The sequence below is a fragment of the Ascidiella aspersa genome, chromosome 4 (assembly GCF_963924565.1).
Source record: "Ascidiella aspersa chromosome 4, kaAscAspe10.2, whole genome shotgun sequence".
NCBI classification, from domain to species: domain Eukaryota; kingdom Metazoa; phylum Chordata; class Ascidiacea; order Phlebobranchia; family Ascidiidae; genus Ascidiella; species Ascidiella aspersa.
Window position 1 is genome coordinate 34,523,590 of NC_139450.1, and position 13,244 is coordinate 34,536,833.

The window sequence follows — 13,244 nt, forward strand, 5'->3', positions numbered from 1 at the left end:
TATTGATAAAGTGTAATAGTGTTCAACAAATGTTGTCTAGTATTCCTAAATAAACAGTTTTATAATTCAAAATGTCAGCGAAATATAGACGTTTAAACATATTGACTACAAATATGAGCTGTTGCTATCAGGCGTGATAGTAATTGATATTTGTTCTTCAACGTTCAGACGACCTACCCAAGCCCTTTTTCAGGGTGATTGACATCAAACCCTTGAAATACAATGGAATAATATTAATATTGACCAAACTGTGATTGGAAAACTTAAGGAAAGTGTAAAATACCGACGCATTAAACTTCAAGATCACCTACTTCTAACTTTCAAATTGTCAATTTGAGTTCCACTTGTTGTGGTAATTGTGAAGTGTCTGGATGTTGATGCAAAGATTTCAAACCACTCCCAAACGTCACGTACTTCCTTGTGTAATATCAAGGGCAAATATTGTTCTATGGAAGAAATATTCGAGGCGGGAGGCCATCTTTGCGAAACACTTAAACATCTCCTCGGTTTTTACAGCGATATTGGAACCACGGGTCAATATTTGCTCGCAAGTTGCGCAAGGACCCACACGGATAAATATTGCAAGACTTGGGAAAAGTATTTTCGTCTTTTCCGGACTTTCCGGCGTGGGTTTTAGCGAAGTCACAAGTCACGTTCCGCTTGTTATATAAGGGGCCCCTGGCTGCTGCAAAGTATATCTTGCAAAACTGACTGAAGTGAACTTGAAATATGATTACGAAGATCCTATTAGCGGCTTTGATGTGCCACTGCATTCTAGCTCGTGAGTTTATTATAATAAAGTAAAAAGATATAAAAATACTTTTGTACTAAACTTGTTAGTTTATTTTTTTTTTTGTTTAACAGTTTTTTGCAGTAAAAAAGCAATCAGGTAACTCAACAGGCTATGTTCGTCGTATAGGTTATATAGTTTGGTGAATTACCTAGATTCCCTATTTTGCAAAATTTTGGGGGAATAATGGAAAATAAATTACTTGTGTTCAACCTTTTTAAAAAACGTCATAACGGTGCTAATAATTGCCTAATCGAGAAATTATTTTTCTTGTTGCAGAAGAATGCATTGATTCGTCTGGAGCTATTTATGGGAAAGAGGGCGAATGCGAGCATTACTACCAATGTTCCAATGGTGAGTTTATATTGCGTCACTTCTTTTTAATAAGTGCCTTTATTTTTATGACGCATTCATTTTAATTATACTATATTATTGTAAAATCAGATGATTTTGCTTGCATTTACTTACTTGGGGTTATTATTACATAGTTTTCCGGACGATTTACGAGATATTTACACTGTTCTATACTTCATTAAATATTTTGCTACTTTAGTTAAGTTAAAATGATTGTAAATATCTTCGAAACTTCCAATTTAAAGCATTATATGTAATTTAAACGTCCTGTTTTAATTCGTTACGTTACTATCCCTGACCTTTTAATGTTTACCAGCTGGTCTAATTTAGCTTCTGTGATTCTTGCTAAAGCTGCAAATAAATCTTACATTCTATCTCCTCGAAAATAACGATTTTCCTCTTCAGGCGTGGAAAATCAATTAACTTGTCAACCAGGAACGGCTTTTGACCCAAGCGTAGGAGTTTGCAACCACGATGTGCTGGTGCCAGGATGTGAGCCGTATGACAGTGAGGACTAAATACAAGTAGTATTACCTATTAACCTGTATGGCATACCTGGGCTTGCTACGGCCCTCGAAGCAATTTAATCCGGCCAGCGGCATAATTTTATAAAATTTTCTTCAATAAAAATATGCCCCCTCGTTTTTTTGGTAATTTTGGAATATATTATGTTTCTAGATATCTTTAAAGATAAATCGCACTTTCTGTTATGTGTAGTTCAAATCCCTTTTTTGATCCGGCCCGCCAAGACATTTTTGATTTTCGGCCCCTTGTCAAAAATAATTGCCCACCCCCAATCTAGAGGAACCTTTATTACACCTCGGATTGTATTGTTTTGCTTCTTACAATTTGGTTGCGAAGTTTTGTAAGTTTCACTACATTTACATTTAAGTTATTTTTCCGCTCAGAGATAAGGTTCTTTCGGCGTGTTAAATATTTTAAACCCAGTTACCCCAAGGTTTTATTTCTGTAACAACTTTAGACTCTATTGTAAATGGTCATACTTGATGCATATACATCACAAACATTGAAAATTAACCTTCTGAATTCACCACTGGAATATTAGTAAACTATGCCAAGTCATAAGTAGAATCCACTTAAACCGCCGAGCTGTAAGTTAATAACTGTGCAACAGCAATTGTCTATTTTGCAAGTTGGACAAGCAAGCGTCACGCAGTCAGTAAGGCTTCCTATAAATTTATCTTGCAAGATAAAGTCTGAAATAACACCCCATTCAACTTCAATACGTTTACAAGTGAGCATTTACCCAAAAATAAACCCAAAATTATAGTTTTATGTTTTATTTTAGTAGGTGCAACGATTTTCATACATGTTTGGAACAAACAAATCATGTTTAACGTAAATAATCCAAACATAAATTATTATGTTTTTAATTTCGATATTTTAGGCACCGGCTTGACCGGAGGTCGTGAGTTCGAACCTCACTGCAGGCTAGTTGTTTTTCTGGCTTGCTCTGCTTGCATCATAGATCAACAGATTCGGCGAGTCTGTGATGGCTTTCGGTGTACTGATGATACGGAAGCCGTAGTCGTTGGTCAAAAAGCAACTTCCGAGGGGGCTATATCACAGTTGTCATTAAACACATATGTGTGTGTGTCTTTCATTTTTAGGCATAGTTTCAAAATTAATCTGCTTATTTTTACAGAGGAGATGGCAGAACACTGCAAGAGTGACAACGCACACAACGTTGCTGTCCCTGGGACTTGCAACCAGTATTACCAATGCATGCAAGGTAAGGTGGAAGTAACTTATACTTGGCTGATTTATTCAGGGGTCGACGACATATTGCCTTTGGGCCTGATCTTGCCTGCAAGTGTAAATTGTCTGCCCGACACCTCTTTTACAAACTTGAATCATTTCCAATGCCCTTAGCTATCTTCTGCTGTCTCGTAAAAAGTGCTTAAATGAAAAAAAACTTTCGCGCTTCGTACGGATGTTGTTTGCACACTGGTGTGTTCGCATGTTTTGTTGGAATCTTGCAGCCTAGTGGCGCTCTAAAACTTCATAAATAATGCAAGTTTTGCAAACTTAGTATATCTGGACGATTTTAGTGCCATTCACATAAAGTCATTGTGTCTTTTAAATAGGAAAATCACATTAGGATGGTGTTCATGTTGACACCGTAAAGAACTAAATGTTAAACCATACAAACACTTTTTTCTTTATGCTTAGAAGCATTTTATAAACCAATTATAAGCAAGAGCTATGGAAATAATAAAGAATCTACTGCGTGGTCGACTAGAGTCGGATTCCAATTTTATAATACTCGGACGAAATAAAAAAATGTATCGAATCCTCCGGGATATAAAATCAATGACTGGACTTGTGGTGAAAGATAAATTTTCAATTTATTTGTAAACGTTTCAATGTTTCGCCGTGTTTTTGTGCAGGTGTTCCTTACATATATACGTGTGCTAATGACCTTGTGTTCAACCCCGACACACACTCGTGCTCAAATAAGGAAGATGCTCCCGAATGTGTCACTGATGTTACTTCTACAGTTGGTGAGTGTTTAATAGCAGTGATTGGTGGTTAAGTTTGGCTTAATCCGTTGTTTTTATTTACTTTTACACTTTATTATTTTATTAAACTGTTATAAAAGTAATCAATACCAGCTCCTCTGGTAATTGTAATTGTTTTGGCAACCTATTTAAATTCGGTACCATTCCGTTCGGTGTCATTCACCCTAGAGAAGGTGATTTAAATAAAAAAAAAACAATTACCAGAGGAGCTGTTTTTGGTTATTATTACTATGTCTGGAAGCAGCAATTAAAATGTTATTTCGTTTACAACAGGGACACCAGACGGCGTTGTAACAACCACAAAATCACCAGACGACGTTGTAACAACCACAAAATCACCAGACGGCGTTGTAACAACCACAGAAACACCAGACGACGTTGTAACAACCACAAAATCACCAGACGGCGTTGTAACAACCACAGAAACACCAGACGACGTTGTAACAACCACAAAATCACCAGATCCGATAACGACAACTTCTCCGGAACCACCTAAAGGTTGGTTTGAATTAAAATAAACTAACCTTTAAACTACTTTGTTAAAATTGCGTAATTTTTATCCTGAAAATAATTTATTTGCTGGTTAAAGTGTGGCAAAATTTTAAATCGGCCAATTGCGCTTAAATCTTTCCAGGCAAGTCGTACGTTGGTTTCGTGGTCGATGACACTGGTTCGATGTCCAAAGAAATCGTGGCCGTGAAAGAATGGATGACAAACTGCGTAAACGAGAAGTACGAGGATTGTAAGAACCAACCGACTGGTGGATGGGTGCTCAACTCTTTCAACGATCCTGGTGAGCAAACTAACCTTTTTTGCGATTTCTTAATTTGTCAACCAAACTAAACATCAGCTAGCTATGTGATGCCAAATTACACAAATACTTTAATTATTGCGGCCCAATTCTCTTCTTTGAACGATTTGCAAGCTTAAAGTAAACAAAACATAAATCTGAGTTTAATTTGCGTGAGCCATACCTTCGTATTGCTTCCACAATTTTACTTACTTCCAGAAAAATAACCATAAAAAGTATATATAACCATAAAAAGTACAGCAGTCGTCGACCGAATAAAATAGTGGATGACACACTTTTGTTTTTTTGGGTTTTCAGCGCACAAAAAAAAATTAAAAAAATTTGCCTTATTTTCAATCCTAACAAAATTTAACCAACGCCCTTTGAAACATGACAAAAACATTTTAGAACTAAAGGTGTAAAGAATTTTTTTTACAATAAAGTTGAATTACAATGATGACGTCACTTTTTAATAGTTTGATGACGTAATTACCCATTGTTTCGTATAGATGTTGGGTCTCCAGTTGGTCCGACCACCGACCTTGGGGTGATCATCGCCGCAATCGACAAACTATACGCTCACGGTGGAGAGGATTGCCCTGAACTGGCATTCGCTGGTCTGATGGTGAGCTCTTAACTTGGTCATAACTAGGGCCATTTTTATTTTAACCTAAAAAAATTTTTCTTAACTTTATTTTGACCTAACGAAATTGCTTGTTTGTAGAGGCCACAGTTCTTCCTTAAAGATGCCAGTTACCCAAACATAATATTTTGTCGATTTCAGACTTAAACGTAATATTTCGTCGCAAAACTTTCTCTTTTATTATGTAGATAAAAAGTGCGTCGGGTTTTCTGGCGTTAGATTTAGCTTGCTTAGGCATTTTTGTATTACAGAATGTCAGTAGGCTATTCCTAAAAACCAAACTGTTGATCTTTGAAAACACCACGTTTATGAAGATGAAGTGTTTTATAAGAATTATTCAAATACGTAACAACCAATAAAAAAATGGACAATTTGCAATAAAAGTTACTTCTGATCCAAGGGGGCATTGCGACACTTTTTCTGCTTTTGTGGGTTGATATGGTTTAATTGTGTCGCAGTTCCTGATTTACAATGCTTCCACGACGATTTTTACATAAACTCCTCTCAAGAAACACAAAAACTTTGTCAAAAGCCATAATTTAACAAATTTTTACTTTATTAAAAACTTTTACCTTTATTGTAAATTTTAACTTTATTTTGACCTATAAACTTCTTATAAACAGTCCCCTAGGTTCTGAAAACAACTTTATTCTTTGATTCGTGGACATACGAGGTCCTTAAAAAATTTTAACTTTATTGACTTTCGCGGGCCCTAGTCATAACCTTTGTTGCTTTATTTTAAATCTTTCGTATCAAAAATAATTATTGAAAGCGGAACTCGGCAAAGCAAACTACTGCGTGGCAATTTCTGGTCAAAAACGAACGATATTTATCATTAAACCAGTTTCTAAAAAAATGTAATCTCCTAAAACGTTTGTTTTAAAACCCCAAACTGTTTCAAAAGAGTGACCTTGTCCGAATACAACTACGTTAAGTCAAAGTATATATCTCTGCTACTTTGGTAACACAATAAAGCAGGAGTAGTATAAGTTTGCTTTTTTGGGGACAGTGTGGCGATGTTTTAAAAATTATGCTAACTCGGCTTCAATACTTTAAGGTTTAAATTAAAACAGGATATTTTTGGATAAAGATACTTTTTTGTGGCCCGATTTTCTGCTGACAACACATTTCAAACTCTTGTTGGGCAGTAATTTTCCACAAGCGCAGATTCCTGGCACACTTGGTTTTAAAATGTTATTTTACAAGGCCACATATAACAGCGAACCTCTCTCCTAAAAGTACCAATAAAATATCATGGCTGTTTTTGGACTAGGGGAGGTAGGGTGCCATTGTATTGAACTGAATTTATGATCGGGGGACATTTACACAAGATGTACATAGACGAACAAATATTTCAAGTTCTGGCTTGTCCAAATATCAAATTCCCCTTACTGTGTGTTTGAGCGAGTTTAAACATGGCTTTGTTTAATTTATAAACCACAAACAGCCTACCAAGTTTTATGATAACCGTGGCTGTTTTAAGCAAGGCTGCACAGTCGGGCTAACGAATCGACGAAATCGCACATTTGGCCGGAGTTTGTCTCTGTTTATTTTTAACCCTGGTTTTAAGTGACAGTTTTACCAGCACTGTTTTACGATTCTACTGTGGGTGTCTTAAGTGACAGCAAAAAAACAAGCTTTTCTCCTTACTACATGAGTGAAAAATAAGGTTCCGTGCTTGTATATTGAGCAAATATATTTATCTTAGGAATGTTTTTCGTCTATCTCAAGTATTCCAACTCCTAGCCTTAAATGTTTGCCAACTCTTATCTCGTGGTTAATCATCACAACAAGTATGCCTCGGTGAGCGAACAATAGGTCTATTGTGACGTGTACCTGGTCAAAGCATGTCTATGTTTTTAACATGTTGTACAAAATAAAATACAACTAAAAGCAAATATCTATGCAAAATATAGTAGTACATTTATTTTTAAAACCAAAAACGTGCAAAAATTATGGCCAATCTAACAAACTCCTAATTAAACAATATTTTATGAAATGCAAGCAGGCATGGCTCAATTTAAATTCAAAGGTTTAAATTATTTAAACACTTCTTCTTAAGAAAATGAAATTAAACAGGGGGGTAAAATACCGTGTATAGGCTCAGAAACGCATTTTGGTTCTTATATTCATTCCCTAATTCTGTACCTAGTCTATTTTTACTTATGCTCACTAAAACTGACAAAATATATCACCAAATAAACACCTTTTTAGCGCTAGGTACAGAAGGAGGTTTAAATATTGCCAAAAAAACAATGCCCGCTTTATTAAACCCGCCGGAATTTTTGCCAACTTAGTAGTTTTAAACCATTTATGTCAGCGGTTCTCAACCAGTGGGCCATGGCTCACTGGTGGGCCATGGAAGCTTTTTAGGTGGGCCACAAACAAATTAAAACAAGCTAGATTTATTGAAGAATTTAGTTTCATTTGTGTCATTATACTTAATTTTACAGGAATAATGGTTTGGAATGTAAATGAAAAAGTAAGTTTATTGTTCAGAAGCAAGTACATCCATAATGCCCGATTGAATAAATAATAATCTGTTTTGTTATATGCTCAACTGTTTTTTGTTCTAAACCTTGTTTATAGTTTGTTTTTTCTTAAAAAATTATTGGGCCACAAAAATTATGTGCAACGAAAATGGGCTGATTTATGTGGTGACTTTGCATGTGCTAAACACTTTGTACTTTCCTGCTAATGTTTTTTAAAAATGCCTGTCAAGGGAGTTTTTGAAGTCACATTCCAAACCACATATTAAGTTTAACTAACGAATACTTTTATTATTCATCTTTTTCCAGAATTTTGCTTCCGTCATTCCTGATGACGCAAGCAACTGCAAAGTATTCTTCTTCAGTGACGCGACAGGAAAAGATACGTCAAAGGCTGAAGCAACTAAGCAACTGTTGTCCGATAAAAGTGAGTTGCTTCTTGTACGTCACTTTTTCGCGATAAGATGTAAGTCATGCGTGTGATACAATAGAACAGTGTGAGTTACTCTTTCCGTTTTGAACAACATGGCCTTTTAACGAAATTTAGCGCACTGACCATATGAAAAAACGTAACATTGTAAACCGCTTGGAAGTAGACCATAACCGTTAAACTTAAGAAAAGTGCAGCCGCGTTTTAAAAAAATGATGGATATTAGCCAGGCGCAATTATCATACTTAGTGTTGAAACAAATTTTGGTTTAGTTTGGTGCTAAATTTTTGCTTAAATAAAACTTCCTAAAAGAGATCATCTTGGTGCTTATATATAACCACAGTTCTCTGGAAATGTGTATATTTTACACATATTCGCTCATGTTACTTAGTTCCAGCATTATTATATATATAATTTATTCCTATCTGAAAAAAATGGGGTGGCAATGTAAATTCTGATTTAATTTTATTTGAATTGGGGTCGCTTATTAATTAAAAAGGTTGGAGACCACTGCATTAGGTCCAATACTTTCATTCGAATACCAATAGTTATTAGGTTTAGCGGACATGAGACACTTAACTAACGAAGAATTAAATTTCAGCCAATTTCATATTTTATTCAGGTAAGGCAATTAAACTTTCATTTAGGTTATTTGTGTAAACAACTAAACTTATCTTACGCTATTTAAAACGGCGACCTTCTACATTTAAGTTAAGTCAAGATGCGAAAAAATAAGAGGAATAATTTTTTTTTGGTTTATATTTGTTGACCTTGTTATTGATCTTGTTCAGAATATGTTGACCCTTTATTCATGCGCTCAATATGTTGCTTATCCTGAATATGTGATGTCATAATAACTATAGAGGATGTTGCCCCTGCCTTTGTTATTAATAACTGATCGTGTTAATCCCCAGGATGCCGTTTCGTGCCGATGTTGACTGGATGTTGCGGGGAGTGTGAGCCTCCCTGCACTTCGCTTGACCCCGAGTACTGTGAGAACCACGTGGTCGATGACACAACTTACTCACTCAAGAGGAAAAGGAGGAGTGAGAGGAAGAGGAGGGCATCGTCAGGTGAGGACTCGACCTTTGATGGATACGACCTTAGGTGGATACGACCTTTGATGGATACGACCTTAGGTGGATACTACCTCAGGTGGACACGACCTTTTATAGAGACACGACCTTTAAAGCGAGCAAGACACGACCTTAAATGTACACAACCTTAAATAGACTAGACACGACCTGGAAACGACCTTAAAAGGACATGACCTTAAATCAAGCAGGACACGCCTTAGATAAAATGTGACATAAAAAAATGAAATTAAACTGTGTGAATATAAAACTATTAACTAGATATAATTACGTTTTCTTCACTTAGGACCATCTAAAAGGTTGTACTCAGACCTAAATGTTACTGTTTGTTTTCTACCCATCTTTTTTCAATCAGGTCCAGTCGAGATGTAGTACTTGGATGTATTATTTCTATTTTTCATCTCGATTTGATAATGGGATGTAATTAGACTAGTATTGACAGTTACTAACCTTATATCTCACCCAGGTCCAGCTGAAAGGTTGTATTACGAATTGGCCGAAGAAACCGGGGGAACAATCTTCTTGACCGATAAACCTTCGTCTTCAGATGATTTCCTCGATTTTCTGGAAGAAGAAGCGACTTTAGGTAAAAGTCATGATTCCAATAGTTTAACCAAGGACGGATTCGCGTTAATTTTAATTGTTTTAAAATCCCATAAATTCTATTGATTCTACGTATACTGCAATGGCTTTCGGATTCTACGTATTACGACATATATTTTTATGTGTTTTAAAATTTCTATGGAAAAAAAGTAAAAAATCAAATTATGAAAATTGTTGCTACATGTTTTATAAAATCTGCCACAAAAAAAACAAAAATTGTACTTTAAAACTCAAAATTGTACTTTATGAAGGCAATTTTTCGGGAAATACGTAGTGGACCTTTTAACTTACAAGTTTTAATTTTGTTTAGGATTTTGCCCTAGTGAGAGAATTGCTGGCCCTCCACCACTGGGATACAAAAATCAGGAAGAAGTAAGTAAAGTCGTTTTTTTTGTTATGACGTTTGAAAATGATGCTTGATAAATTATGATACACACGCTTCTGTTTAAATATGCATAAACACGCTTGTTACAATTACTTAGATACGATTAAAAGTTTTTGGCCAGTAATGTTTAACCGTTGTAACATCGTATAGCATGAGAAAAACTTCCTTATTACTTTATTAGAGGCGTCAATTTATGTTGTTGTAGTTTTGTTGGAGTGGGCCGCGTATTTAATTTATTTTATTCTGCGGCAAGCTAAAAACTCGAGACTAAGCCCAGAGTTCAAACACTTTTTTAAGTCAACGGTTACTCAAAAAACGATGTCTTCTGCCGCGACTTGGTTGAGCAAAATAAATGTATCGGTATACAAAATGTTTCTGAGATGCCAATTTTAACTAGATTTCGGTGAAATTTTTTACCGAAACGACAATTTTATAAAGTTCACTGTGCATTTTGTTAAACATTTTAAATGTTTCTTTCTTTATATAATTAATTTGTCAAATTCCCATACAAAATTTTATACCTAGCCAGTTTGGTGGGCAAAGTTTCACGTTTAAATCTGGCTTGCTGACTTCCCACAAAGCAGCTCAAACATGGGACAGCTTTGGTAAATTAAGGTATTTGCTACAGCTCGGCAATCAGCTTCGCGGCATTAGGTTTCAGTTGAACTTCATAACCTACGTTTTTTAATAAGTAAAGTTAAGAAACAAAACTAGAGTTAGCTCCACCTAGCAACATATCAATAGTTAGAAAAAGCTCTTCTGGTGTAAATGAAGTATAAACCGACGTTTCGGCAGCAAAAATGATTTTGACCAGCACTTTTTATAAAACATTTTTTTCAAATAAAGAACGCTTCACGATTTTGCGTGTCATCCTTTTGGCACGCACTTTAAAAAGTTTGATGACCAACGTTTTAAGCTTCCACGGACAAGGGCGCAAGTTTTAGAATGCTCTTTATTTGTTCCAGTGCAACTTCACCCGTTCGTGTTGGGACAGCAGTGTGAACAAGTGTTATTGCATGAACGAGACCGGGTATTGCCCTGACCACGTGGTGAACCTCGACATGCCTCACTGCGCAGATGACGAGGAGCATGCTTATTACCCAAACACTAAAAACTGCACCAACTTTTACCAATGCTCCCATGGAGAAATGTGGGAAAAGTCGTGCGCTCCAGGTAAGATACAACAAAAATTATTCGTTGATTAATTGGCAATAGCAACAGATAACACTTTGTTAACTTTCAAAATTAATATTTGTTTCTTTACTACGTCTTCATTTTTTTATATTTTATTACAATAATATTTTATTTGTGATCATAGTTTAGGTATATTTGCTTTACAATTGTAGATACCATTATTGTTTAGTGTATACTATAAACAAAAAAATTCAATTCATGCTAAGGTTTATTTGTGACGTCATACAGTATTTAAATTTTGTTTTGATTCAAATTTTGTTTTCAGGAACCGTTTTCGACCCCAGTATCAGCAATTGCAATCACCCGTACAACACAAAACCTCCCTGTGGTACCTTGGGGCTATAAAGGTGGAATATGACGTCATTCCAACTAAACAATGATGTCATTTTTACTGCGTTTTGTACTTGTGCTGGTGAATTGTGTTGGGCGTAGTTTCATTGAATCGTAGGAGTTGTTAGTGATTGTGTTTTATATTGTTAATTTCTCTGTTGTCGTGTATCGTAGCATGTTATAGTTAAAATAAATGTGCTTTTAGGAAAATGTTGTTAAAATTCTTTGACCGATATAATAATTTATATGAGATCATAGCGATACTCAATATATCGTTTATCGTCCGATACGATTGTACTGTTTTAGTGCTCAGGTTAACTGATTAGCGTTTTAGTATATTATTGCAATTAAAGGCAGCATTTTTATGCTTTGCAAGAAATTACTTACAAAATGCTCATTTGTTGTGGCATTCTAGCCCCCATGTATGTACACAAAGTTTTAATTCCAACTGGAATGATATGTTTATTAAAAACATGTGTTTCTTAACTGTAACCCCACTTTCCTGGAGGTTAAGAAGCAGTTTTAGGGGCCACAAACATAACCTGTATTATTTCAATTATTATCCAGTTTCGTTATGGCTTCACAGAAAACTCTAGTGGCGTATTATTTGCAGCAACAGTGTTTGAAAATACGTAAGAAAAAGCTCTAAATTTGATCTTAAATTATGCGCAGCGAACGCGCCAACAAATGAAAGTATAATCATGAGGTGTTAAAAGTATTTCGAACTATATTTGTATTATAAACTAGCGTTCTTATGGGCTGCACTAACTGCCGTGGCATTCAACCCAAATTTCTGCGAGTTTTATTTGCAAGAATTAAAATGATTTATGCGTGATTTTCAGTTTGTAAGCTGAAAGACGTAGATCATAACAAGCTGCCCAATAAAGTCAATATTCTCGCACATCGATTTCTACTGTTTTGTCGGTGCAAAAAAATTAAACATGCAAAAAGCATCGAACAGTTTTGTGAAACTATGGAAACGGAAAACTTGAACACTTACTAATTGTGGTTTTCTGAGAAATAAGCTCTTCGAGGCAAACCAACAAACGAAAGTTTAATCGAGGATTACTTAAACGGGATCTAAGTCGTAAAGATGGCGCCTTCCAGGTCTGAAGAGTGGTCTTTAAGGTTTACGCAAGTTTGTTTACCTTTGGCTACAGAAGCTCGTTCGATCTGGTAAGTTAAGCAACTTCGAGGTTGGTTTCTAGTAATGGGCGATTTGAAGAAGACTGCTCGTGTAAAGTGTGATCAAGCTCTGGCGGTTGTTTGCAGGTTGATTATTGTGGAAGAGGTTGTTAGAGGATATACTCCACTGATAGAATCAAATGAAACAGTTGTTTCATAAACCAACAGTCTTTTTCTTGGTGGACGCAGACCACTATGCTACAAACATCGCGCCTTAACTACCAACAACTCAACAACAAAAAAGTTAAAATAAGGACTATTTTCGAAAAATCGTAAAAAAAAACCTACAAATCATAACTTAGAAATTACTTTTTATAGTTACGAAAAATGTTTTGCGAGCCGAAATATTGGCAGTTTATCCAAACGCAATTGGAGAAACCGCAAATTATTATTTATTCATTCTGAAGTCATTTT

At 35.5% G+C, this 13,244-nt stretch overlaps 1 protein-coding gene across 1 annotated transcript; it reads left to right on the forward strand.

Moving 5' to 3' along the window:
- Window positions 1–448: 448 nt before the first annotated feature.
- On the forward strand, window positions 449–11,660 carry LOC146157664 (uncharacterized). The gene is made up of 14 exons (XM_083388291.1): window positions 449–533; window positions 1,070–1,144; window positions 1,550–1,651; window positions 2,811–2,897; window positions 3,556–3,669; window positions 3,961–4,185; window positions 4,322–4,480; window positions 4,987–5,102; window positions 7,919–8,036; window positions 8,954–9,112; window positions 9,606–9,719; window positions 10,047–10,108; window positions 11,087–11,294; window positions 11,581–11,660. Exons 1-14 carry the CDS (start codon window positions 449–451, stop codon window positions 11,658–11,660), a joined length of 1,704 nt encoding a protein of 567 aa, XP_083244417.1.
- The last annotated feature ends 1,584 nt before the right edge of the window (window positions 11,661–13,244 follow it).